This window comes from Oryctolagus cuniculus, chromosome 12, assembly GCF_051225735.1.
Source record: "Oryctolagus cuniculus isolate XC-2025 breed Fujian yellow rabbit chromosome 12, ASM5122573v1, whole genome shotgun sequence".
Lineage (NCBI taxonomy): Eukaryota > Metazoa > Chordata > Mammalia > Lagomorpha > Leporidae > Oryctolagus > Oryctolagus cuniculus.
The window spans coordinates 22,078,900-22,104,522 of record NC_142878.1 but is presented as its reverse complement, the minus strand read 5'-3'; the positions used below and the strand labels follow the sequence as shown (position 1 = coordinate 22,104,522).

The following is a 25,623-nucleotide window of genomic DNA, read 5'->3' as shown; positions in this document are numbered from 1 at the left end:
CTCTGTAACTCTGCCTTTCAAATAAAATAATCTTTTTTTAAAGGATTTATTTATTTATCTGAAAGGCAGAGTTACAGAGAAGCAAAGGCAGAGACAGAGAGAGGTCTACCATCTACTGATTCACTCCCCAAATGGCTGCAATGGCTGGAGCTAAGCCAATCCAAAGCCAGGAGCCAGGAACCAGGAGCTTCTTCTGGGTCTCCCATGTGGGTGCAGGGGTCCAACCACTTGGGCCATCTTCTACTGCTTTCCGAGGCCACAGCAGAGAGCTGGATCGAAGTGGGGCAGCTGGGGCTTGAAGTAGCGCCCACACAGGATGCCGACACTGCAGGTGGCAGCTTTACCCACTACACCACAGCGCAGGCCCCAATAAATAAATCTTTTTAAAAAATGTATTGAGTTATTATTTGCCCTTCTGGGCCCTGAACCAGCCAAACCAGTCACTAGGGCAGCCCACAGTCCACAGGAGAGTGTTAGACTCCATCTCCTAATGGGGAGTAGCCAAGTCTCATTACGGAAGACGAGGCAGAAGAGTGAACTTGTTATAAAAAAAAATCTCATTATAAACCCAATACCATCTAAAAGCATATTTTATTTAATTAACTAATTATGTATTTGAAAGAGCAACAGAGAGATGTAGAGATACAGAGAGATCCTCTATCAGCTGGTTCACTTCCCAATTACCCACAACAGCTGGGGCAGGGCCAGACCAAAGCTCCATACTGGTCTCCCACATGGTGGCAGGAACCCAAATATTTGGGCCACCCTCTGCTGCCTCCCAGGTGGGTTAGCAGGAGGCTGAATCAGAAGCAGAGTAGTTGGAACTCTACTGGCACTTGATATGGGATGTCAGTGGAGGCTTAATCTGCTATGCTAAAACTGCCCCCCCTTAATTATAAGTAGTATTGTTTTATAGTAAAATTTATTCCAATTACCCAGTGCAGATTGGAACTCAGCATCATTCTGGGTAAAGCAGAAATCTTAGGAAGATAGAGAAGAAAAGGAGAGAACCTGCAACCAACACACATGAGAAAGGACATTCCAGCTCGAGCCCCACACTCCGCAACTACGACCAGAGAAATGGGCCTGTTCAAGGGTCAGGCCAGGCATCTACCTGACCAGAACACATGACGTGCAAGGGGGTCAGTGCAATGGGAAAGCAGCACTTGTCTGCTGATGGCACCATCTTACTCTACCTGATGGTCATCGCACAAGAAATTCTGAACCTTGGCTTATCAAGAATGAGCAAGGGGCCAGCGCTGTGGCGTAGTGGGTAAGCCCCCGCCTGCTGTGCCAGCATCCCATGTGGGTGCTACTGCTTATCCCAGCTGCTCCTCTTCTGATCCAGCTCTCTGCCATAGCCTGGGAAAGCAGTAGAAGATGGCCCAAGTCCTTGGGCCCCTGCACCCACATGGGAGACCCAGAAGAAGCTCCTGGCTCCTGGCTTTGGATCAGCTCAGCTCTGGCTGTTGCAGCCATCTGGGGAGTGAACCAGTGGATGGAAGACTTATCTCTCTCAGTTTGTAACTCTACCTCTCAAACAAATAAATAAAATTTTAAAATGAGGAAGTGTTCTCCAAATTGCATGTGACTCTAAGATTCTAGCATTTTCTCCCAAACACACATGCCAAATCCATTAGTATTAACATTAAAATACCTTTAAAACACATATTAGTTGTACAACATTGGCCCAGGTGCAACTACTGACAGCAATCATGTTTAATTTCTCTTCGAGCACTTCTCAAAATAGTCACCATCGACAAGCAGGTGTTAACACTTAGCTGCTGCTGGTTTGAAAAATCTCCTACATTGTTCTGACCACATGTGAGTCACATGCCAAAAAATCAACTGAACACCGCTGGGCTGGCAGGCTGAACTCAAGCCCCTGCTCCTCCTGGCCGGGGAGAGTCCTGGGCATCAGAGAGAAACCAGGTGACCGCGATGCCATTGAACTAGGAGGCACTACCGGAAGAGACCCCACACCATCAAGAGCCTGAGTCAGCCTCAGACGGCCAGGATCACTGCTGTGTGGGGGAGAGTTGGGGACGCACGGCACCCGTGAGCATGCACGTTACTCTCACAGACCACACGAGCACAGCTTTTCTGTAAAGGGCCGGGCAGGAGCCATCTGAGGCTTGGCAGACCCCTCTTGGTCTCTTTGCAACTGCTCAACTCCACTGTCCTGGCACCGCCATGGGCAACACCTACACAGGTAAGAGCTTAAGACGGTGGCTGGAGACACTGCCTAACTCACCCCAGCCCCCCACCGCGCCATCCTGGGACCAGGGCCTCTCCTCACCTCTCCGCAGTCAGCAGCAGCTAGGAATTGAGACGGTACCTACACCCAGCTGAGGCGGGCGCAGGCGCAGAATTTGCACAGAATTTGCGCAGAATTTGGGACCTCGTTCACCCTGGGGCGGGGCAGAGCAGGAGCACTGAGCCTGAAGAGTGGGAAGAGCTGTGGACACAGTGGTGGCAGAAGCAGAGACAGCCGGGAGTCCAGGGCGCGCAGAGGTGCGGGCCGGCTTCGCTGGCTCCACTCTCGGCTCCTTCAGCCGGGCAGCTCTGGAGCCCCCTGAGGTCCAGCTCCTCTCACCTCACGCAGCCAGCCCCTCCCACAGGGCCCCCTGGCTCCTTGGCACCTCACCCTTGCTGCTTACAAACTCCTTCCCTGCGTATCCACCTTGGCTAGCACCTGGCATACAGGTGGTGCTCAATACATGTGTACAGAAGGAATGAAGGAATCAGAGTCCGCCATGTGTTAGGTAATTTTGAGGTGCCCCTTGGGGCCCAGATGTTTGGAGAACAATGTTCCGGGTGTTTCTTTGGGAGTGCTTTGGGGTGAGACTTCCACAATGATCAGCGGGCTCCGGGTGATGCAGATTGCGCTCTGTCACGTGGGCGGGCCTCACCCAATCAGGTCAAGGCCCGACTGCCCCTGAGTCGGAAGGAACTGGGCAGCCATGGTCTTCTGGCTAGAGCTGCAACATCAGCTCTCCTCGTCTCCAGCCTGCCCGCCCAGCACATTTGGACTCCCAGCCTCGACAGTCTTGTGAGCCAACTCCTTAAAATAAATGTCGCATATGTATACACACACACACACACACACACGGGGTCTTCAAAAAAAGTTCATGGAAAATGCATACTACAGAAAAACTTCACAAAAATGAACTTATTTTTTATTTGTTTTTCCATAAACTTTTGGAAGTGCCCTCACACACACACACACACACACACACACAACTAGAAATCATTCTTAACTTACAGGACACGCAAAAGCAGCCTGCAGAATATAGCTTGTGCACCCTGGACTAAAGCAAATCAGTTGGCCATCTTCAAGGGAACAAGAAAGCGAAATCCTTGGAGCAGGTGCTGTGGCATAGAGGGTAAAACCGCTGCCTGCAGTGCCGGCATCCCTTATGGGCACCCATTTGTGTCCTGGCTGGTCCTCTTCTGATCCAGCTCTCTGCTCTGTCCTGGGAAAGCAGAGGAAGGTGGCCCAAGTCCTTGGGCCCCTGCAACCACTTGGAAGACCTGGAAGAAGCTCCTGGCTCCGGGCTTTGGTCTGGCCCAGCCCTGGCTGCTGCAGCCATTTGGGGAGTGAACCAGGGGGTGGAAGATCTCTCTTTCTCTGCCTCTCTCTCTCTCCCTCTCCCACCCCCCCCCCACCGCCCCATAACTCTACCTTTCAAATAAATAAAATATTTTTTAAAAATACAAGTAAATCTTTTCTTAAAAAAGAGAAGAAAGAACGTGAAATCCTACTCTGGGCCCTGGAGGAACCCGTTCTTAGCAGTGTTGGTCGCTTACGAGATGCCCAATCAATGCTCATGCGTCATCACCATCTTCGTCACCACCGAGGTCTTCTGAGATTGAGAGTTTGCCTTCACAAACTTCACAGTCAAAGCAAAGGTAGAGGAGGGATGTTTCGAGCATCATTCTTTACAATTCTCCAGAGTGATTCTTTCCCGTCACTCCTGCTGGCTTTATAGCTGTATCCTTCTGGTGCAACGAGCTGTGGCTGTTCTTACCCACGCCTTTGTTCTTCAAGTTCCAGCTGAACCGCCAAGACAGCACAAAGTGATAATTAGCATGCAGGCTCTGGGACCAGAATTCTGGCTTCAAATCCTGCCTCTTCCTTTTTTAAATTTTTTTAAAATTTTTTTGTTCTGCCTCTTTGTTTTAGAAGCTCTAGGATCTTGGACAAATAGCATCTTGATTCTCTTCTGTTCTCCTCTCAGTTGCCTTTTCTCTGAAAGGAAGTGAATAATATTTTTATTTTAGTGTTATTAAATTAGTGCCTCTCAGCTACAGCCACAAAACCGCTATGCTATAAACCACCCCAGAACTCAGTGGTTTAAAACAATTATTTATTCTTTCAGATCTAGGGGTCAGTTAAAGACTGGCTGAGGGTCAGGTCATCTAGTCTGGACTTAGCTGCACAGCCCTCCTGGTCTCAGCCAAGCTCTGCACACACACGGAGGCTTTCTAAGGATGTTGATGGCTTGGTCGGGGCTCTGCAGGGGAACTCACTTATTTCACATGCCTTTAATTCCTCCTGAGATAAGTGGGCTACACCAGGAGTGTTTTACTCATTAAAACAGAAAAGGAGAAGAAGGAAAAGCCTGAATGGACAAGAACTCTTTGAACCTCTGGCCATAGCATACTGTGAAGAAAAGAGTTAATGTAACAGCCCTCAGACTGCTCTCCTTAGAAAGGCCAGCTTACAAGGTTGGCCCAAGGCTTGCTCTTGGTAGAATTCCCACCATTGTCTGATAAGAAGGACTCACTACCTAAACTTTGTGTGCAAACAATATTTTGATGCTAAACATCTGCTTTCCTTCCAGTCTGAAACATTGCTACGGAGCAGGCAGAGGGTACCTACATGACCAGGCCCCCAATAAAATCCCTGGTCACTGAGTCTCTAATGAATTTTCTCAATAGACAGCATTTCACACATTTTGTCACAACCCATTGTGGAGGAACTGAGTGCATCCCATGATACTCCCCTGGCAGAGGCTTCTCAGAGACTTGCACCTAGCTTCCTGCAGCATTCGCCCTATGCCCCTTTCTCTTGGCCAGTTTTTCTTGGTATCTTGTCAATGTAATAAGTCATAGCCAGAAGGGCTACTAGGTACTGAGTACTGATGCCTGTGGTGTATTTTTAGATCTGGAGGTGGTCTTAGGGGCCTTCCTGATACAGCTGGTGTCAGAAGTGGGGTTCGCGAGACCAAGTCCAACTCACTGCAATATGACAAGCGCAATCTTTGGGAAAAGGAAGAGAGGGAGAAGGATATGGCAGGTGTTTGATGCCTAGATGGCCATGGAGTTCCCTTCCACGTGAAATAGCAGCTGAGCCGTTGTGTGTTGTGACAGATGCAACCCCAGGAGAGGAGGCTCACTGGGTCACCCGGCTGCTCTTGGCCGTGACAGCTGAAGGGAGAGGGCAAAAGAGTGCTGCTCAGGTGCTGCTCTTGGTTTTGTACCATCCTCCCAGTGGAGCCACAAAGGTGACTGGAGTGGTTCAAAAATGTGGAAAATCTACACTGCTCTTTTCTCCAAGTAGAATGGTAAAAGAGCAGTCAGTTCCCAGAGCGGAACATAGCTTTAGATAAACAAGGGGCAGGCTTGGGTTGGGGGGCAGTCCGGCCAGCCAGCCCCTCCTCTTGCCGTCCAGCTTGAATCTATAGTATTAATCCTGAAAATGTTGAATTTACTGGCAGAGATTGGAGTAAATTTGCGATGAGAATAAAGCAGATTTTTTAAAACAATCGTTGTGTTTTTTGAACTATTACAAGTAAATGATGATAAAAATTGATGCAAAATGTTACATTTGTGATTTCATGAGTGCTAGAGGAATCCTCCCCATCAAGGAAAGCTGGACAGAAAAGTATCCCTGGGACACAGAAGTCTTGCTTTTTGCGGGTCATACAGGATTAGAATGTAAATTCGTTGAGTACTAAGAACAGAACCGGACTCCAACACTGGTAGTTTCTACCGTGACATTTTTCTTATTAGAGCCTCAGGAAAAGAAGTCAACATGACAAGAGTTACACTTTTGGAATTTTAAAGAGCAAGTTTTGGGTTGTTAATGAACTCATAAATTCAGATGTCTGGCCCTTAGAGCAGTCAATGACTTCTTTCTGGCCTGATGTAGATGTTTGTGCAAGAGTCAGTTTGGAATAACACGATAAACATGGACATGCGAAAGCCTTGCAAGTCCACTTGGACCTGGAACACGGCCCTCCAGCTTGCAGTGCCTCGCCTTAGCAACTACAAAAAAAAAAAAAAAAAAAAAAAAAAGCCTCTTTTTGAAATCTTGATGTCACAGATATTCTTGCACCTTAAGCTAAAGCCTGATCCTGTCTGTTATGGGCTGTTGCAGCACCAAGACAGGCTGTGCTGAGCCAGAGGCACAGCTAAGCTCAATGACTAGGACTTAACTTGGAGACCAACAGCGCTTTGGGACACCACTCAGTGGGGGCATAACCAGGTGGATGCTGGCTGGACCTTCTGGGCTACATACAGAGTCGCGGGGAAAGGCGTACTCTCTGAGAAGACCCTGAAACTGAGCCATGGCTTGGTCTCTCCTGCTGATACCGAGACTAACTGCTGATTGGTGCCAGAAGCTGCACATCCGCTAACCCCTCCACGGCTCCTGGTGGAGCAGACTCAGCTGCCTCTGGGGCATGACCGCCCTCTGTGGCCTGCGGTCCTCACTTTCTGGATTTATGAATCCAATGAATGAATGGTCTTCAAAAAATAAACTATGCAAGGATTTCAAAGGTTGTTTGCACCAAAAAATAGACTTACCTCTTCATTCCATTTTCCCCACAAACTCTTTGAAGCAGCTTTCTCAGTTTGCTACCATGGAGTCTACCTCCAGACTCAACCTCCCTCCTGGCACACCCAGCTTAGGCAGCTTGGTTGTTAAGTGCAGCAGTGACCAAAAAAAGGATGGATCTTTTCCAGGCTGCTCGCTAGACTAGTGAGCAGGACAAAAGAGGGGGGAGGTTATGTAAACTCACTTTGAAACTTTATGAAAACTCAGGATTCTGAATTCAGGATTCAGGATTCCTGAACACAATGTTGCTTTTCTGGTAAGTGGTGAAAACAAAATTGTTTTCCTATGAAAAGTATTTGGTTCCCTTGCTTATAACTTTTTTTTTTTTTAATTTATTTTAAAGAGTTACAGAGAGACGGAGAGAAAGAGATCTTCCATCTGCTGGCTCACCCCCTAAATGGCTGCAGCCTCGGCAGCTCATCTGCAACACGGACTCTTCCAGGTTCTAGGACAAGGCTGACTTTGGACTTGAACTTTAATTCTCTCCCAAGTCTCCAGCTCACCCGCCTCTGCCACCACATTTTGGGCTCACCAAACCCTCACAATCACGGAGCCAATGCCTTAAGACAGACTTCTCTTCCTATATGTGTCTATGCACGTCCGCTTCGTTCAGCTTCTCTGCAGAACCCGGACTCATATGGCCTCTGAGTCAAACTGTGCTGTAGGCCGGCGCCGCGGCTCACTAGGCTAATCCTCCGCCTTGCGGCGCCGGCACACCAGGTTCTAGTCCCTGTCGGGGCGCCGGATTCTGACCCGGTTGCCCCTCTTCCAGGCCAGCTCTCTGCTGTAGCCAGGGAGTGCAGTGGAGGATGGCCCAAGTGCTTGGGTCCTGCACCCCATGGGAGACCAGGAGAAGCACCTGGCTCCTGCCATCGGATCAGCGCGGTGCACCGGCCACGGCGGCCATTGGAGGGTGAACCAACGGCAAAGGAAGACCTTTCTCTGTCCACTCTGCCTGTCAAAAAAAAAAAAAAAAAAACTGTGCTGTCTTTGGATAGCTCTACGGCCACTGGCTGAAACTTGCGTGTGACTCTTTTCTCAGATACGCAGGTAACACTGCTCCCGATGACTTCCTACTCCACGGCCCACCACACAGGATCTGGAGAATGGAAGAGAGAATAATGAAACATATATTTTTTAAATTATGGCTGATTATGCAGAAATACTCACACTGCATACCCACCTGGCATCTTTTAAATCTCCCTCCCGCTATTATTCCGTTCATATTTGTTGAGCAGGAAGGTTGATCTACACCCGAACTTGTCTAGATCCAGCAATGATAAAGAACATAGAACGTCAAGCATATAAGTTATAGTTACTCTCTAGATTTTTACAGTACTTGTGTGATTACATATGACTATAAATACAAAGTCTATGTGATATGTTTTCCCATGACGCCTCAGTGCAGTGCTCCAAATCTCCCCCACGCCCTTAAAAAAATCTTTAAGCAAAGGAAACCTCCCCAATACCCAGCCACCAAAAACCTCACGGATTCCTAGAGTCCCCTAAGCGCTGGGACCGCCCCCAGACGCCTTGGTCCCGCCCCTCCACGCTCCCAACTGGCCGGACGAGGTTGCCCTCCAGCCAATCAACGTTCCACGGGACCCTCCTCCCGCGCGTCTTTCAAAGGCTTCCTAGGAACCAATGAACAGTTAGGGGCCGAGCCAGGGCACAAGGAGGCGGAGTAAGAACCAGAACGAGGATCTGATTGGTTTCCCGAATACGCCGCGCCCACCTCACAGAAAGATGTACCAATGAGCTGAGTGGGGGGCGGGCTCGGTGCGGGGCGGTGGCAGAGACGCCGGTGCTGCCTTGGGGAGGCGGCGGTGGTCACGGCGTGGGGTGGCCAGCGATGAAGCCGGTGAGTTGGGCGCCGGGGCTTGGAGGAGCGAAGCCATGGGCACTCGAGACCCGCTCCTGGGCCGGGCGGGTAGCGCGGGTCTGGTCGCTGCACGACTCGCGCGGTAACCGTCCTCTGGGTGGAGGAGGTGGCGCCGGCGACGGCTGCGAAGGAGCGAGAGCCCGCGGAGCAGGGTCGGTGACGGGCGAGGGGAGACGGACGCAGGCTGTGCACCAGCAGTGGCTGCCACCTGCCGCCTGCGGGGTCTCAGAAGCCCCTGGACAGCCCGACTTCTTGCGGGGACACAGAGGCGTAGAGCGCTTGGGCGTCGCCCCGGCCCCAGTGGGCAAGACCAGGAGTAGGAACGCCGCGCCCAGGCTGTGGGTGACACCAGCGCCGTCACCACCACCCCTCCCCAAGGTGGCACCGGTGGCACCACCTGGCGCCGCGTCCCTTTGCCTGCGATTAAAATCCCTGGGCGTGGGCAAGCGGACACCTTAGGATTTGCAGACCCTGGCAGTGAGGGGCTGCGGGACTGGGCCGCGCAGATTGAAAACCTTGAACCATCAAAAAAACAAAACAAACAAAAAACAAACACGCATCTTTTCAAGAAAAGCGAAGGAGCGCGGGCGGCCGGCCGGGAGCTGACCAGCCCCACCCCGGGTGACAGCCTGGGGGTCAGCTGATGCAGCTCTGCAGGCGGATCCCCAGCAGCTCCCATCCGCAGCCTGCATGGGCTCTGTCATGTGATCCTGGCGAGACCAGTATAGAACAGGGCTTGGAGCTGCACCGGGCGGGACGCGGCGGTACTCACTAATCCCTGAGCTCCAAGTGGAGGGACATCAGCTGCCCTTCGCTCCCAGCCTCCGTCTCCACTCGTCCCCGGGGAGGGAAGAGCCAGTTTCGGATCTCCAAATGTGGGAGCAACTCGAGTAGCGCTGCCCTCTCTTCCCCTCCCCGTCCTGCTCCTCTTTAAGGGCGGGGGGGGGGGGCTCTGCATTTGCATCGCCACCAGGACTGGGTGGATAAGTCTGTCCGGTTCAGGGGACAGTCGGCCAGGGCAGGCTGCATCCTCCACCTGACGCTTAATAAACACATTTTACCCTCCATGTGCCTCCCGGTGTCTTACAGCTCAGCTGCTCACAAGTGGGCAGTGGAAAGGATAGTTTGGGGGTTTCTTTTTCTCATTGAACCTGTAAAATGCCAACAAGGAGTATAAACGCCTCCCATGTACAAATGCTGCCTACAGGATTAACTCTCTGCTCCTTGGCTGTGCATACGGGGTTCCGCTCAGAGACCCCGCCCCAGGCTCGGGGTTGTATAAAATCACTCCTGGCTTTCTCTCCTCCCCCCATCATTGCTTTGATATTAGTTCCTGGTCACACGCGCCCCTTCTTTTGCCTCGCTTTCCTTCACTGCTTCCCTACCTGCCTACAAACCCGGTTCAAAACCCGGCTTTAAGCACCTGCTCTGACTCTCAGCCATCAGTCGCCGCCCCTCTGCTCCCCAGAGAGCACTTCTGCCGAAAGTACCCCCGTTTTCCAGGACACTTGTCTTCTGCAGTATAGGCACCCCTCCTCTCTCTCTCTCTCCAGCTAGACAGAAGGCTGGCAGTGATTTTATGGATCTTTGCCATCTCCAAGGCTTGGCAAATGGAGGTGTCCAAGAAATGTTTGTGAATAAATCACCTCATTTTATAGTTGAGAAAAACAGATCCAGAAAAGAACGGAAGAGGCTTTTCCAAGATTATTCAGTGAGTGGCAGAGCCAGGGCCAGAAGCCAGATTTCTTGATTTGCAATCCAACTCTTCCCACTACACAATGCTGGGATAAATAGCAATCACTCGTTATTGAAATTGCTGGTCTCTGATAGTACAGGTTGATGACTGAATACATTGCAAATATTCAATGCATGTGCAAGCAAGGATCCACTATGCTAAAATGATACGTAAATAGTGTGTCATTTTTTTTAACATAACTTTTCTTTTGAAGCCTAGTTCAGTACAAACAAGCGAGTTTGACTCATCAGATGAAGAGCCGCTTGAAGATGAACACACTCCAATTCAGATATCATGGTATGTGAGCTGCTCTGATCCATGATGAGCTAAATTATTTGACATTACATTGATTTCTGTGGAATTATAGTCCACATATTGAAAATATTTCAGCTGGCGCCGCGGCTCACTTGACTAATCCTCTGCCTGCGGCACCAGCACTCAGGGTTCTAGTCCCGGTCGGGGGGCCAGATGCTGTCCCGGTTGCCCCTCTTCCAGGCCAGCTCTCTGCTGTGGCCCGGGAGTGCAGTGGAGGATGGCCCAAGTGCTTGGGCCCTGCACCCCATGGGAGACCAGGAGAAGCACCTGGCTCCTGGCTTCGGATCGGCTCAGCGCACCAGCCGTAGCGGCCATTTGGGGGGTGAACCAATGGAAGGAAGGTCTTTCTCTCTGTCTCTCTCTCACTGTCCAACTCTGCCTGTAAAAAAAAAAAAAAAAAAAAAAAGAGAGAGAGAGAGAAAGAAAGAAAATACTTCAGTGATTCTCATTCTCTTCTACCCACTGTTCAGATTGAGTATCTTATCCAAAACACTTGGGATGAGAAGTGTGTCAGATTTTGGATTTTTGGGGATGTGGGAATATTTGCATGGCCTTTCCTGGTTGAGTGCCAGTGCTCAAAAAGCTTCAGATTTGGGATTTCAGATTTTTCCATCAGGGACGCTCCACCTGTAAAATTTTGAAGAGAAAAAGCCCAGCCACACTGACGTCCCTAAAGTTCTGTCTTGCTGCCACACAGCTGTCACTCCCCCTCCAGACTCCATCTTTAAACTTAAGTGCTCGTCTCATTTTCAAAGGCAGGTGATATTTGTATGCTGCTTTCCTGTTTCCCCCCGAATTCATCCTCTGACTCGGCAGACAAGGGGAGCCTGTGTTTCCGAGCCCTGCAAATTTGTAATAGGATGCTCTGAAGTGATTTCATTTTAACCGACATCCATTGCAACAAGCAGAGGGTAACCTGTGGCTTCATCATAGGAAATCATTGACACCATATCTGTTAAGGAAGTCCTGCAGAAGAATCTGAAAGTAGGAAATGCAGAATGAATGCTGGGGCCGAAACTGTCAGGTGGCCCTTTATTCCAGCTCATTGACTTAAGGTTCCTAACACGAAGTGTCCCAGGTAACAAACCACACAATGGCTGAAATACACGGTATATTACCTGTTGACAACTTAAGCATGAGTATCTTTATGGTAAAATTGAATGAACTTGCTGTTTTAAAGATTTAAATAATGACAAACTAAAATGGTAAGTCCCAATTTTAAAATGTTGTTTTTCTAGGTTTTTTTTTTCATGACCAACACATTGATATTAACTCTGAATTTTTTGTGTGACTGCTGTGAAACTTTAAAACACCCTTATTCATTGGCAAGCACTCACATGTTATTTAAATTAAATTTCCTTTTCTAATTTTGTTGTTTTTTAATTTGGACAAAGCTTGATAAATGTCTCTTTTTCAGGCTATCTCTGTCCCGAGTGAATTGGTCACAGTTTCTCGGTTTATGTGCTCTTCCAGGTGGGTCAAACTCTATTTGTCTTCCTGTTAGTAGATTTAGGACAATTTTTTTTTCCATCAGCTAACACTTGGATCTCTGTACTGAGCAATAGAGAATTCCATAGACCATCGGCCCTCAGGTGCTTTCTGGGAGCCCCACGGTGCCCCTAGATAAGGAGTGAATCCACTCTCGGCCTCCCAGATTTGCGCTTCTGGGTTATCTGTTTTCGGACACTTTAAGCCCTGGGGTGCAGGTGAGACAGACAGCAGCCAGGTGCTGGGTACAGAGACAGCACAGAAGGAATCCTTCACAGGAGCTCCTTCAGCTGGGATCTGTGAAGCCTCGTAATCATATTCCTAAGAATACAAGAAATTGAAATTTGCATTCACAACAGAATTAAACATGTAAATGATCCTGTGGAATGGTGTTCTAAAGTAGCTGTATGTATGTTTAAATATATTGTTTCTATGTGACCAGAAACTGACGTCTTTACTTGCCTTGTTACTACTTATAGGTTGTAAATTTAAAGATGTTAGAAGAAATATTGGAAAAGATACAGGTAGGTGTAATAAGAGACAACCATACTAATAGGTTTTTAAGTACTCACAGAAAATCCCTTTGTCAAAGGTCACCAACCGAAGTTTCTTCTCAGTCTACCGAATAAATGTTCAATATTCTGTAAAGTTTCCCACCGTGGGCTTACTCTGATATACGAAGAGGTGTTTGTGATGGGCACAAGCGTGGCCTGGCTTTCCACTGATGGTGGCTGTTCCCTGTTAGACATGAACCACACTGGAGGCTAGGCAGTGTGAGTGAGAGGACGGACGTCTGCCAATAGGAAGTAGCATAGGGCACCACCCAGATCTTTGAACACGGGCTTCTTGTACACCTGACCATGGCGGTAGAGATCCACTCACGCTGGGAACTCAGAGGTAGCAGTGAAATCCATCCTGGGTAGAGAATGCAGAGATCCAGGAAAGACAGAGGGCGTGAACTGACTGTTGCGTGCCTCCTGTCCAGTAATCCCCATAGTCCACCCCAATTTGGAATTTACATGTTGCATGATACTAACAAATGTGATTTTTAAAAAATATTTAATTCCAGCTGGCCTGGAATATCTCAAGGCTGTTAGTTCTACCAAGGTCCTGATAACACAAAATACAAACATATACTGCTTGATTCTGACCAGTATACTTTTATTTATTTATTTTTTAAAGTGGCCCTTTTAAAAAATATATTTATTTATTTATTTGAAAGGCAGAATTACAGAGAGACAAAGGCAGAGAGAGAGGTCTTCCATCCGCTGGTTCACTCTCCAGATGGCCACAGTGGCTAGAGCTGCGCTGATATGAAACCAGGAGCCAGGAGCTTCTTCCAGATCTCCCATGTGGTTGCAGGGGCTCAAGGTGTTGGGCCATCCTCCACTGCTTTCCCAGGCCATAGCAGAGAGCTGGATCAAAAGAAGTGGAGCACGGCCGGCGCCGTGGCTCAATAGGCTAATCCTCCACCTTGCGGCGCCGGCACACCGGGTTCTAGTCCCGGTTGGGGCGCCGGATTCTGTCCCGGTTGCCCCTCTTCCAGGCCAGCTCTCTGCTATGGCCAGGGAGTGCAGTGGAGGATGGCCCAGGTGCTTGGGCCCTGCACCCCATGGGAGACCAGGAAAAGCACCTGGATCCTGGCTCCTGCCATCGGATCAGCGCGGTGCGCCGGCTGCAGCGGCGGCCATTGGAGGGTGAACCAACGGCAAAAGGAAGACCTTTCTCTCTCTCTCTCTCTCTCACACTGTCCACTCTGCCTGTCAAAAAAAAAAAAAAAAAAAAAAAAGAAGTGGAGCAGCCAGGACTCGAAGCAGCGCTCATATGGGATGCTGGCACTGCAGGCAGCAGCTTTACCTGCTAAGCCACAGCACAGGCCCAACTTTTTAAATCTTGCAGATATTTCCTGGTTTGCCAATGTGCTTTCTTTAATATAGTCCATATCCATGAAAAGAGACTTTAAAAGGCTAACAGATTAGTTGGCCCTTGCAGTATTTATAAAGATTTTCAGCTTAAGACACATCCATCGTGGTAGGGAATTTCTACTTGGAGAACATGTAAGCCATAATAAGCAACATATAATTTAAATCACTGGCTCAAGGCCAAGCTAACCCATTTTGGAATGCCCTATTCATTCTTCAGAGGGATCTTCCAATTTTTTTTATAAAAACTTATTTTTGCAAGAAATAGTAAATGAGTCCAATACAGAAAACAGATCCAGATGATTGATGGGGAAGACCTAGCCTCTCCCTCCAGCAGTTCCTGGGGTCTGCCTCAGACTCCTTCCTAGGAAAGTAGCCAAGAGGCAAATAGGAAATTACCTACTCTCTTAAAACTGATAAGATATGTTAACGGCAGGTTTCACTCTTTCACAAGCACAAAAATACAACTGTTTTATCTAGAGCAGCAGTGTCCAGTAGAAACATCATGGGAACCACAAACAGAAGCCATGCAAGCAACTGTGCATTCTCTAGCTGCCACAGTAAAAGGGTAGAAGCAGGTGAAATTATTTTTGAATAATATTTTATTTAACCTGATAGATTTTAAATATCATCATCTCACCAGGTCTTACATATAAAGCAACTTAATGTTTGTGCAGTTTGTGTTCAGGGGGGTTCAACACAGTGCATCTCCATTTGGACTAGCCACCTTCCAAGGGCATGAGGAAAGACACTTGGAACTTAGAAAGCTCAATGACCTTGGACTTAAAGATCAAGGAAAGAAGAGAGGGCTTGAAACAGCCAGATTCATTTTGAACCAAAGGATCCAGGATGATTACTGCCATAGGCAGTCCAGTGGATAGGACGCTTGTGGCCAGATTTCATGGTTCATGTCATTATGCTGATAATAGCTAACTCGCATAAGTTTAATACAGTTCAGGCCTTATTTTTTTTTTTTTTAGAAAAAAAAAAAAAAGCCCATAAAATTAAATACAGCATGGTGCAGAACAGTATAAGATGAGAATGCCAGAGCTCTGGTACCATGGGCCCTGCCGGGGATTTTATATACAATGCTTGGGACAAAACAGACAGCAGGGTGATGAAGTAGCCAACGTGGTGGATTTTGTGACAAAAAGAAACAAACGTGTTATCATTCCTTCTTAAGGGTTTTTAAGCACTAGAGATCTTAGGACTATTGCAGCATATGTGTGTGTGTGTGTATTCTCAAATTCACAGACGATCATTTGTCATTAGCTCGGTGTAGGAAAGTTAACTCCGTGTCACATTCTGTCTGTGTGTCCGTGTATGCCTTGCTCTGTCGCAGAAGAACTAAAGAGCTGTGGGATCCAGGACATATTTGTTTTCTGCACCCGAGGGGAACTGTCAAAATACAGAGTCCCGAACCTCCTGGAGCTCTACGAGCAGTGTGGCATCGCCACCCACCACCACCCGATCCCAGACGGAGGCACGCCCGACATTGCCCGCTGCTGCGAGATCATGGAGGAGCTTGCAGCCTGCCTCAAAAACAACCGCAAAACCCTGATACAGTATGTCCTCCTCTCCCCGCGCCCCCGGGAAAACGCCCCCGATGAGCTCTGATCACCGCGGCCCGGGCGGCCCCCGGCCTCTCGCTTAGCGTTACAAGGTGGAGAGGATGTACCCGTGAAAAGCGGAATGCAAGGCTCTCAGTGTTGTTCGTTCCTGCATTCCAAGAGGAAGGCCAGATGTGGGTAGGGATAGGGGTGCAGGCTTGTTTTTCTCTCCTCTTGTCCCTGCCCTTGAGTTGTAATTTGGGGAGCCTCCCCGCCCCCACCCTCACAAGGTGGCACGTGGCCGCTCTCTAACAACACCTCACTAATCAGCCACCAGCTCAGTTGCTCCGTGACTTTTCCCAGCAAGCAGGTCCATCTTTTTTCAAAACTAGCAGCACAGAAAAAAGCAAGGAGCAATGTTGGTTTGGCTCGAAAATCGCTTTCGTTGATAAGAATTTGCTCCCAGAACGAAAGAGAAATTTTCATTGTCTGTCCATGGCTATGAAGACACAGGCAGCCGGTATGGAAGTGTAGAATAAAGCAAGATGAATTAGGAAAGGGGGGAAACTGCGAAGAAAACAGTCATTTGGAGAAGAGACAAAGCGTGTGGCAGTGGGCAGGAGATCCTGCACCTGCCAGAGGGGAGAGGTGCAGAGGGGAGACGAGGAGAGGGGAGATGTGCCGGGGGGTGGGGTGAGCCCGCGGCGAGAAGCCAATCCTTGCTGTGCCTCCTGGGCACCACTTAATCCTTTCTGCACCAAGGTAGGAGAGTACCTAGTTCGACCCCTCAAATGCCCCGAAGTCCCTAAGGCCATGGCTTTCAGCCGCAGATGTACACACTGAGCAATGGCTGTGCAGTTGCAGGGCAAGTGCAGCCACCCTCTCTCCCGGGCCTCTTGCCAGCACCAGTTCTGAAGGCAGACCCCCTGTCCCAGGGTCTTTGGCGATGTACACCTGTTTGTGGATGAACCGAACTGGAACATGGCAAACTCAGGCTCGCAGGGTAGAGAACAAAGAACTCTTAGAAGCCCTCCAACAGCTGCCTCTTTCCAAGTGATCTCAAGGGAGAGCGTCATCTCTTGTGTGTGTGTGTGTTTTTTTTTTTTTTTTTTTTTTTTTTTTGACAGGCAGAGTGGACAGTAAGAGAGAGAGACAGAGAGAAAGGTCTTCCTTTGCCGTTGGTTCACGATCCAATGGCGGGAGCCAGGTACTTCTCCTGGTCTCCCATGGGGTGCAGGGCCCAAGCACTTGGGCCATCCTCCACTGCACTCCCGGGCCACAGCAGAGGGCTGGCCTGGAAGAGGGGCAACCGGGACAGAATCCGGCGCCCCAACCGGGACTAGAACCCGGTGTGCCGGCGCCGCAAGGCGGAGGATTAGCCTAGTGAGCCGCGGCGCCGGCCTAGAGAGAGCGTCATCTCTTGTAAAAGTGAGATTTCGGGATGATACAGTTACCTGTACTGCATTTCCTGATAAGTACAGGCAGAATGGTATTGGACAGTTTGATGTAGACAGTGAAAAATGCTTTCCAATTTTTATATCTATTTTTTAAAATCATTCTGAGATTTGTCCTCTTTTTTTTTTTCAAGTACATTTTTCTTCTGGTTCATTCCCAAAATGGCCACGACACCCAGTGCTGGGCCAGACCGCAGCTAGGAGCCAGGAGCTTCTTCCAGGTCTCCCACATGGATTCAGAGGCCCAAGGACTTGGGCCATCTTCTGCTGCTTTCTCAGACCATTGGCAGGGAGCGGGATCAGAAGTGGAGCAGCTGGGACTTGAACCAGTGCCCATATGGGATGCCAGCACTGCAGGCAGAGGCTTAATCTTGTATGCCACAGTGCCAGCCCACCAAATACATTTTTTTTTTTTTTGGACAGGCAGAGTGGACAGTGAGAGAGAGAGAGACAGAGAGAAAGGTCTTCCTTTGCCGTTGGTTCACCCTCCAATGGCCGCCGCAGCTAGCGCGCTGCTGCCAGCGTACCGCACTGATCCAAAGCCAGGTGCCAGGTGCTTCTCCTGGTCTCCCATGGGGTGCAGGGCCCAAGCACTTGGGCCATCCTCCACTGCACTCCCTGGCCACAGCAGAGAGCTGGCCTGGAAGGGGGGCAACCGGGACAGAATCTGGAGCCCCGACCAGGACTAGAACCCGGTGTGCCAGCGCCACTAGGCGGAGGATTAGCCTGTTGAGCCGCGGCGCCAGCCCCAAATACACTTTTGAAAGCAGCTTCTACTGAAAAGTTTCCAGAGCTCGAACCAGCCCAAGTTATGGAAGCTCCACGGGTTCCACTCCCACAGGCTCTGGCAAACAAAATGCTCTGATACTTGAGCACAACCCAAAGAGGATGGACAGACGGACGGGTGGCCTGGCACATGTTGAACATTCTGGCCATCTGATGACCTGGATTTTTCATTGACTTGGAGCTTTCAAAGATGTCCCACCGTGCATGGCTTGGCTAAGGACACTCTTCCCTCGTTCTGCCTTCTTCAAGCCTACAAATCCAGGAGCTGGGGAGCCTCTCCCTCAGAAACAGAGTCTGGTAGCTTTTGTCCTGATGTGGACCAGTGCCACCCCACTGGGTCTGCCAGGGCAGTTTCAGCCCTATAGAAAGTCACTGGACACTGCTTGCATCTTGCATCACAGTGTGGCCTCGTGGGCTACTGTAACAGAATACCTAGAAGCAGCTTAAAACACAGACATTCATCTTCTCTCAGTTCAGGAGGCTGGAAGTCCAAACCAAAGGTGTCAACAGGGCCAGGTTCCCTGTAACACTGGGTGGACTCCTTTCCGGCCTCGTCCTAGCTTCCAGTGGTGGCCATCAACCCTTGGTGGCCCTTGGCTCATAGCTGCATTATCTCATGATTCCCCTGTGTGTCTGTGTCTACACATGGTGTCTCCCTCTTACAAGGACACTACTCATATTGGATAAGGGGCCACCCTAATGACCCTGTCTTAACTTGATCACATTTGTCAAGACTCTTTCTCCTTCCCAGTGAGGCCACACTCACACGCGCCAGTGAGAAGAGCTTCACTCTCAGGGAGTTGTAATTCAACCCACGTGTGTGTACCAAACCCTGAGACTGCAGAGTGAGGCCCTGTCCCCAATCTCAGGGAAACCCCAACTCCCTGCCTCCCCCTAACACACACACACACAGCTAACACGAGACTACCACACAAGTACAGTAAGATCTGCACACAGTGTGGACATGGGGGAGGCAGCGCACCAGCCAGCCATCATTCCTGTAGAGGCACAAGTATGTTAGGAGATGAAATCTGAACTGGGTTTTGAAAAATAAGTAGGGATCTATGAAACAGGAGGAAGATGAAAGTGGCAAAGGAGAAAGTAGGATTAAGGTACAGGAAGCTAGTACTATACCTCTACCTTTACAGGGTAGATCCAGGTCTCCAACAGGCCTCCACCTGGGACACATTGTAGCCAGCAAGGTCAGGAGTAACTAGGGGTCAGTCCCTGTCTGGTCCTCCATCTCACATCCCACAGCAGGCTGTATCTACAGCTCTGCCTGCTGTATACTTAACACTGCGGTAGCTGGTGTCTGTGCTAAGTCAACTCTAAGCTGGGTTAAGCATAACCCCTCTGTGAACAAGTCAGGAAATGTGCAGTGCATTTTCTACGAATTTTGAAAATGATTAAAATGAATGGTTTTGCTGCTTCGAGGGTTAAACCTCATTTTTTGGAATTGCTAATTTCTTTGCAATGCCAGATAATAGCGACAAGCACCCATTTACTTCTTCCTCTGCGCCACGCTGTCTTCGCAGCCTTTTGCAAAGGCTGCCTCATTGAATCCACACTCCAGTGTGCACACTGTTGCTGGCGTCCAGGGAGGCCTCCCACATCCAGCAAATGCTGGGTATAGGACGGAGCCCACAGCAGGGGGACCCCGCACGCTGTTCACATAAAGGAAGGGTTACTGTAGGACAGCATTTGTCCTGTGCCCACTCAGTTTTGTTTACACAGGGGAAATAAAGTGGCAGGTGGTTAAAATAGTCTGCCTCTGTCTACTTCCCAACAGACTCCAGTTCTCAGACGTGGGTCTCAGCGATTCAAAATGTCAATCAGGGCAGGTGTTTAGCCCAGTGGCGAAGACATCCGCCACCCTCATCTGAGTACCTGGTTTTCATTCCCCACCTCTGGCTCCTAACTCCAGCTCCTTGCAAAATGTGGGCCTTGGGAGGTGGCAGGTGATGGCTCCCATGTTTAGCTTCATGCCACCCACAGGGGAGACCTGGATTGGGTGCCCAGCTCCCAACTTTGGCCCAACCTGGCTCCAGCCATCATGAACATTTGACGAGCAAACCAGTAGATGAGAGTTCTCTCTGTTTCTCTCTTTCTCTCCCTCCCTCCTTCTCAAATAAACTTTAAAAGAACATTTTATTAAGTCATAAGGCCCTATATCTTGACTTAGAGTTTTTCAGAATAGCTTCCAACAAATAAACACATTTTGCCTTTGATTTTTAAAAGATTAATCTCTGTGTATAGGACATTGTGCTAGGCATTAAAGACACATAAACAGCAGGCAGAAGGCGCAAGTCTTTCGTTGTAACTTGTGATGGAATGAAAATGTACAAACTTCAAAACTGTATTTCCCTTTCAGCTGTTATGGTGGACTTGGGAGATCTTGTCTTGGTAAGAAATGTATTTTCATTATTTTTTTTAACCTCAAAGTAGGCAAACTCCTGTTTCTGAGCCATATGTTCACTGTAGACTGGAACAAGATGCTGAGACTCAGAAGATTATTTAAGGCCCTACACACTTTGTGTTCCCGCAGAAAGCCTGGGTGGGAGTGGGAAAACCCAATTTACAACTTAGAAGTGACATTACTCTTTCAAATGTTCTCCCAGCGCAGGAATCATGACACTGACAGTAACTTCTAAATAAAAAGTACCCAGGAGTGTCCCAAGTATCAAAGCCAAAGTGCACTACTATATATATATTTTTTTTAAATGTTAATGTGCTGGAAAAAGCAAAATCAATTCATGAAGTCCCCTCGTGGAGTGAGTTATCCCTTTTAGGGTTGAACAGCATCCAAATGAACCACTTTTGTGTTTCCAGGGACACCACCGAAATGAAAAGCCTACCCACAGAATGGGAAAAAATATTTTAAAACTATGTATTTGATAAGGGTCTTGTATCCAGAATATATAAGGAACTTTTTATAATATAAAAAGACAAACTACCCAATTTAAAAACAGGCCAGGGGTCTGAATAAACATTCCTCCGAATAAAACACACAAATATCTAACAAGCAGCACATGAAAAGATAGCTCGAGGTCATTAGCCATCCGGGAAATGCAAATCAAGCCACAGTGGACGCCACTGCTACACCCGTTAGGGTGGCTATTGTCAAAAAGTGGAAAACAACCAATAGTGGAGGAGATGTGGAGGTCCCGGGCCCTCCCCGACTGCTGGTGGGGGAGAACAGAGGTGCAGCTCTCTGGCAGAGTATGGCCATCACTCGCCAAGTTAGACATGGAGGCACCACATGAGCCAGCACTGCCACTCCTTGGCCCACACCAGAGAGGCATGGAAACACACGTTCACATAAGAACTTGAACCTGAGATGGAAACACACGTTCACATAAGAACTTGAACCTGAGATGGAAACACACGTTCACATAAGAACTTGAACCTGAGTGCTCAGAGAAGCATTCATCATAACAGGCCCCCCCACCCCCGCCAAAATGGAAGCAGCCTCAGTGCCCATTGACACCTGGGTAAACACAATGTGATGTGGCTGTGTCCACACTGGGTAATATTATTTGGTCAATTGTGGATAAGTGCCACAACAGGTGGGTGCTTCAGAAAGTTCATGGAGAAATCAAACGAGCATGGCATTTATTTCCCTGAGCTATTAAGCCCCCAGTGAGTGACCCATCTCCCGTATTGGGGGCTTGGGTTGGAGTCATGGCTCCGTCCAGACTCCAGCTGCCTGCTAATGCAGACCCTGGGAGGCAGCAATGATGCCACAGAAGTTGGGTCCCTGCCACCCATGTGGGAGCCCCAGATTGAGTTGCAGGTTCTTGGCTTTAGCCTGACCCAGCCATGGCTGTCACAGGCATTTGAAGACTGCGCCATTAAATGAATCTCTTTGTGTCTTTGCATTTCAAATAAATTAATAAATTTTTAAAGATGTTTCTTTGAAACCCATGTGTCATTTTTTCATATGTATTTTTTCATGAACTTTTTGAAGGTCCCTCACGTGTGTGAACCTTGAACACATGGTAAGTGAAGTCAGTCACAAAAGATAACATATCGAAAGAGTCCATTTACGTGACATGTCCAGGCAGGACAGTCTATTGGAACAGGAAGTACATTAGTGGTTGCTAAGCGCAGGGTTGATGGGACAAGGCAGGGTGACAACAAGGGTGCAGGATTTCTTTCTGAGATGATGAAAATTTTCCAAAAAGGCGCTGGGTTGCACCCTTTAAAAGAATCAACTAGATGGCATTTGAATTATTTATACCTCAATATAGTTTCAAAAGAAAGAATGAAGCCAGGGGTAAACTTTAATTCAAACACAGTCATTTCAGGTCATAATTTAACTGTCCAAAACACACAATCTTAATTCATTTGCAGCAATTACACCACAGCCCCCTGTAGCAATGTATGTATGTATATAGCAATGTATGTATGTATGTACAATGTATGTATGTACTATGTATGTACACCACTGTATGACCAGTTAGTTGATCATATTTTCCTGCCATGTCCTATTAGTAGCCGCCTGTCTCCTACTCTACCTGTCTGACAGCGTATCGCCACAGCAAGCCATAGACAGCCTGCGAGACCTGAGAGGATCCGGGGCCATCCAGACCATAAAGGTGAGGCGCTGACCGTGCTTGTGTGCTTGTGTCTCGGGCAGACTGTGGCAAATCCAGGGTAACAGTAACCCAAAGGGTGGGGAGATGAAAATCCACGGACCACCTGCTTGTTTTTTTTTTTTTTTAATTTACATCATAAAATAACCCAGATACCTACAAAAGCTCACGGCATTTCAAGCCAAGTACTGAAAACACCTGCACTTGTTGCACTCTTCCGGGATCTACTGCTGCTCAGGTTTTGTCCCATGCAGCTCTGGGAATGGATCCTTTCGCTTGGAATAATGAGATGGTTCCTATAAACTTGAGAGTTTCTTAAGTAGACTTTTGGCCAAAAAGATGTAAAGGTCCCGTTACATTTGGATCCATGTCACTGTACAATCTGCAAAACAATTCCTCTTATTAGGTTAAAATCAAGTAATGCTTCAAATCCAAGAAGTTCAAGTCTCTTCTCCAGGAAACAAAGCAAATCACATGGTGAAATCTATGTACAAATATGCACATGTCCCATCTTTGACACTGGGGAGAACAAAGCCACCATCAATGAGACTCAGTCTTACCCAGGCATCCTGTGGCAGATGGGTTCTAGGCCTTTCTGTGCGGATGTGTTAGCTCGTGCTGTCTCCACTGCTCCATAACATCGAATGAGATGATTGGCAAAGCCAAAGAGAGCCTTTGGGAAGCTATTTAAACTCCAGATAAATTATTTAAAGCACTTATTTTGCTTATTGAGATTAGTGATTTTTTTTTAAAGCAACTATCTACAAACATTGTCCCAAATGGGTTATGTCATCACCGCAAACAGCAAAAGACTAGGGCTTGCTTCTATAAATTAAGAAAAGACTTCTGTATCGATGCCACCACTAACTGCTACCCAAAGTGGCCTCTCCTCCCTACTTGCTCCCAGGTTGGAGAACAGTAGCAGGACAATCCCTTTCTGTACTATTTCTCATCTTACTTGGTCCTGCCACTAAACAGGGCTGGGGAACACACAGCCCGCACCCCCTAGAAGGCCCGCAGGCATTTGGTCTGGGCCTGCCAAGGCAACCGGAGGTGAGACTCAATTCAGTACATCTAGAGCAGGCTAAGGTAAGTTATCACTCTCTATGGCCTGTGAACGTTGTTACAAATATCCAAATAGCCCTCAGCCGCGGGAGGAGGGGGGATAAAAGCTCCCCACTCCTACGAGGGAAAGGATTTTACAGACTTAGAAAACATCTGTACTTCATGCTCTTCTGATTTGTATGTTTTGTTAAGCAATAGCTTTGCACAATGTAGGTGGCTTTATTAAAGCTTCCCCAGGGGTACCAGTGCCTCCTTTCCTACAGATGTAGGATTATCCTCAGCAAGTGTTTTGATGGCTGACACCTGCTAGTATTGTGGCTCCACTGGGGACCGGTTTCCTACAGTGTTACCTCAATGCTTCTTTTTTCTTTCCAGCAATACAATTATCTTCACGAGTTCCGGGACAAACTAGCTGCACATCTATCATCAAGAGATTCACTCTCAAGATCTGTATCGAGATAAAGAATTTCAAAGAGCTTATCTGTGACCATGTCTGAAATTTGAGTTCTCTAATTTGTACTGAAATGAATATTCTAGTGTTATCAATGTGAATGTCAATGTATATGTGCAGATATTCCTAAAGCTTTCGACAAAAATCACTGTCTCTTTCCTCTTATATCAAAGGGATAGAGTTTTCCTTTTAGAAATGTACTGGCTGCTCCAATATATTTTACCTGGAGGTAATACCCAAAAAAGATATGTGGAAAAATATTTGCATATTTTTATTACTTGCCACAGCTTTACGTCATTTTACTGTTGGTACCATAGTGAAATACTGGGTGGCATATGACCCAGTAGTTTTGTATGCATACTCACACTTGTCTTTAAGTAACTCCCATCCACTATTCCTCCCAAATGTCCCTGTCTGCTTTCTCTACTTCACGGACTTAGTGAAGTGCTGAGGAGTCCTGAGTCCTCCAGTCCCCCACCCCACCCCCAGTGCTGGATGGGTCCCCACAGGTGTCTGTCCAGCATGTGCTGGAACATTCTCCGGAGACGAGGGCCTGCTGGGCTCGCGACAGCTGCTCCGTCTTTAGAACATTCATTTCCCCACCCAGGGACCTACATGGACGGATTTTAATCCCTCCCTCACATTTATTTATAAAGTACTCAGCCACTGGTTAGCATCTCCAGTTCTTGCCTTCACCTCACCTTCTACTACTGAAACCCATCTTTTTGTCCTCAAATCCAACTTTGAGCTACCCAAAGCAGTCATTTGGCTTTAGCCGAGCATCGTGAAAGTCAGACACCTGTTTTGAGAGAGCAGTAATTGCAGCCCCAGGCCTCTCATGGCCACCAGTCTTCACAAATGGGAGCCAGTGGTCATCTGGCCGTTGCTACTGGGTGGCAGACTCAGGGACTGCCACACAAGATAAAGTCGCACCACACCAAAATGGACTTCCTAAGTCACACCAGGACCAAGGCTCACACTCCTCTTGCTGCTGCTGAACTACTTGAATTTCACTAGGGAATACTCCAGAACAATTAGGAGTTGCTGACAGGGAACCTGAGCATGCCAGTGATGTCACAGAAAATCAACAGTTAACACCTGTGTGCATATACTGCTCCTCGAACTGAACATGGTACGAGGATTTAAGGAAGACAGACACATAGCCCAGTTCTAGATGCTTAAGCCAGGGCTGTCTTACCCCAGATGATAAATACCAAATGCTCTGGGAAGAAAGCTCTTTTTCAAAGAGCAAGCAGAAAAAAAGGTTGGGTATCTTCATGATTTTAGTTTTACGAACAAACACAATTTAAAATCACAATATTCTATTAGTCACTGAAATTGACATTGGCAATCTTAGCTCTCTCCCAGTATATAGCTTATTCATGAACACTTAGGAAAATTAAATCCTTTAATAACCAAATTTTCAAAGTACAAGCATCTCTTAATTTTCATTACAAGTAGTAATTAAGCCTTCAACATCTGAAATACTTGAATAAACTTAACATGAATACTAAGTATAAGGGAAAACATCAATTA

The 25,623-nt window shown here is 48.0% G+C and overlaps 1 protein-coding gene and 1 long non-coding RNA gene across 6 annotated transcripts; one reads left to right on the top strand and one right to left on the bottom strand.

Annotated features, from left to right (window-relative positions):
* Positions 1–7,301: 7,301 nt before the first annotated feature.
* LOC138844614 (uncharacterized) lies at positions 7,302–9,639 on the bottom strand. 2 transcript variants are annotated; one of them, XR_011380704.2, is made up of 3 exons: positions 9,499–9,639; positions 8,028–8,108; positions 7,302–7,943 (listed from the first exon to the last, which is right to left on the bottom strand). It is a non-coding gene; the product is annotated as an uncharacterized LOC138844614 (long non-coding RNA). The 2 variants fall into 2 exon arrangements; XR_016217807.1 differs by lacking the exon at positions 9,499–9,639 and adding an exon at positions 8,580–8,713.
* Positions 8,579–24,232, top strand: CDKN3 (cyclin dependent kinase inhibitor 3). Of its 4 annotated transcripts, none has more exons than XM_017348314.4 (8): positions 8,579–8,705; positions 10,676–10,758; positions 12,194–12,249; positions 12,744–12,788; positions 15,529–15,751; positions 20,348–20,379; positions 22,474–22,574; positions 24,012–24,232. In XM_017348314.4, the coding sequence occupies exons 1-8, from the start codon at positions 8,697–8,699 to the stop codon at positions 24,096–24,098; spliced, it is 636 nt and encodes a 211-aa protein (XP_017203803.1). In that variant the 5' UTR covers positions 8,579–8,696; the 3' UTR covers positions 24,099–24,232. The 4 variants fall into 4 exon arrangements, with proteins under 4 accessions (XP_017203803.1, XP_002718301.1, XP_089165819.1 ...); XM_002718255.6 differs by having other exon boundaries at positions 22,471–22,574; XM_089309693.1 differs by lacking the exon at positions 12,744–12,788.
* Positions 24,233–25,623: the final 1,391 nt, after the last annotated feature.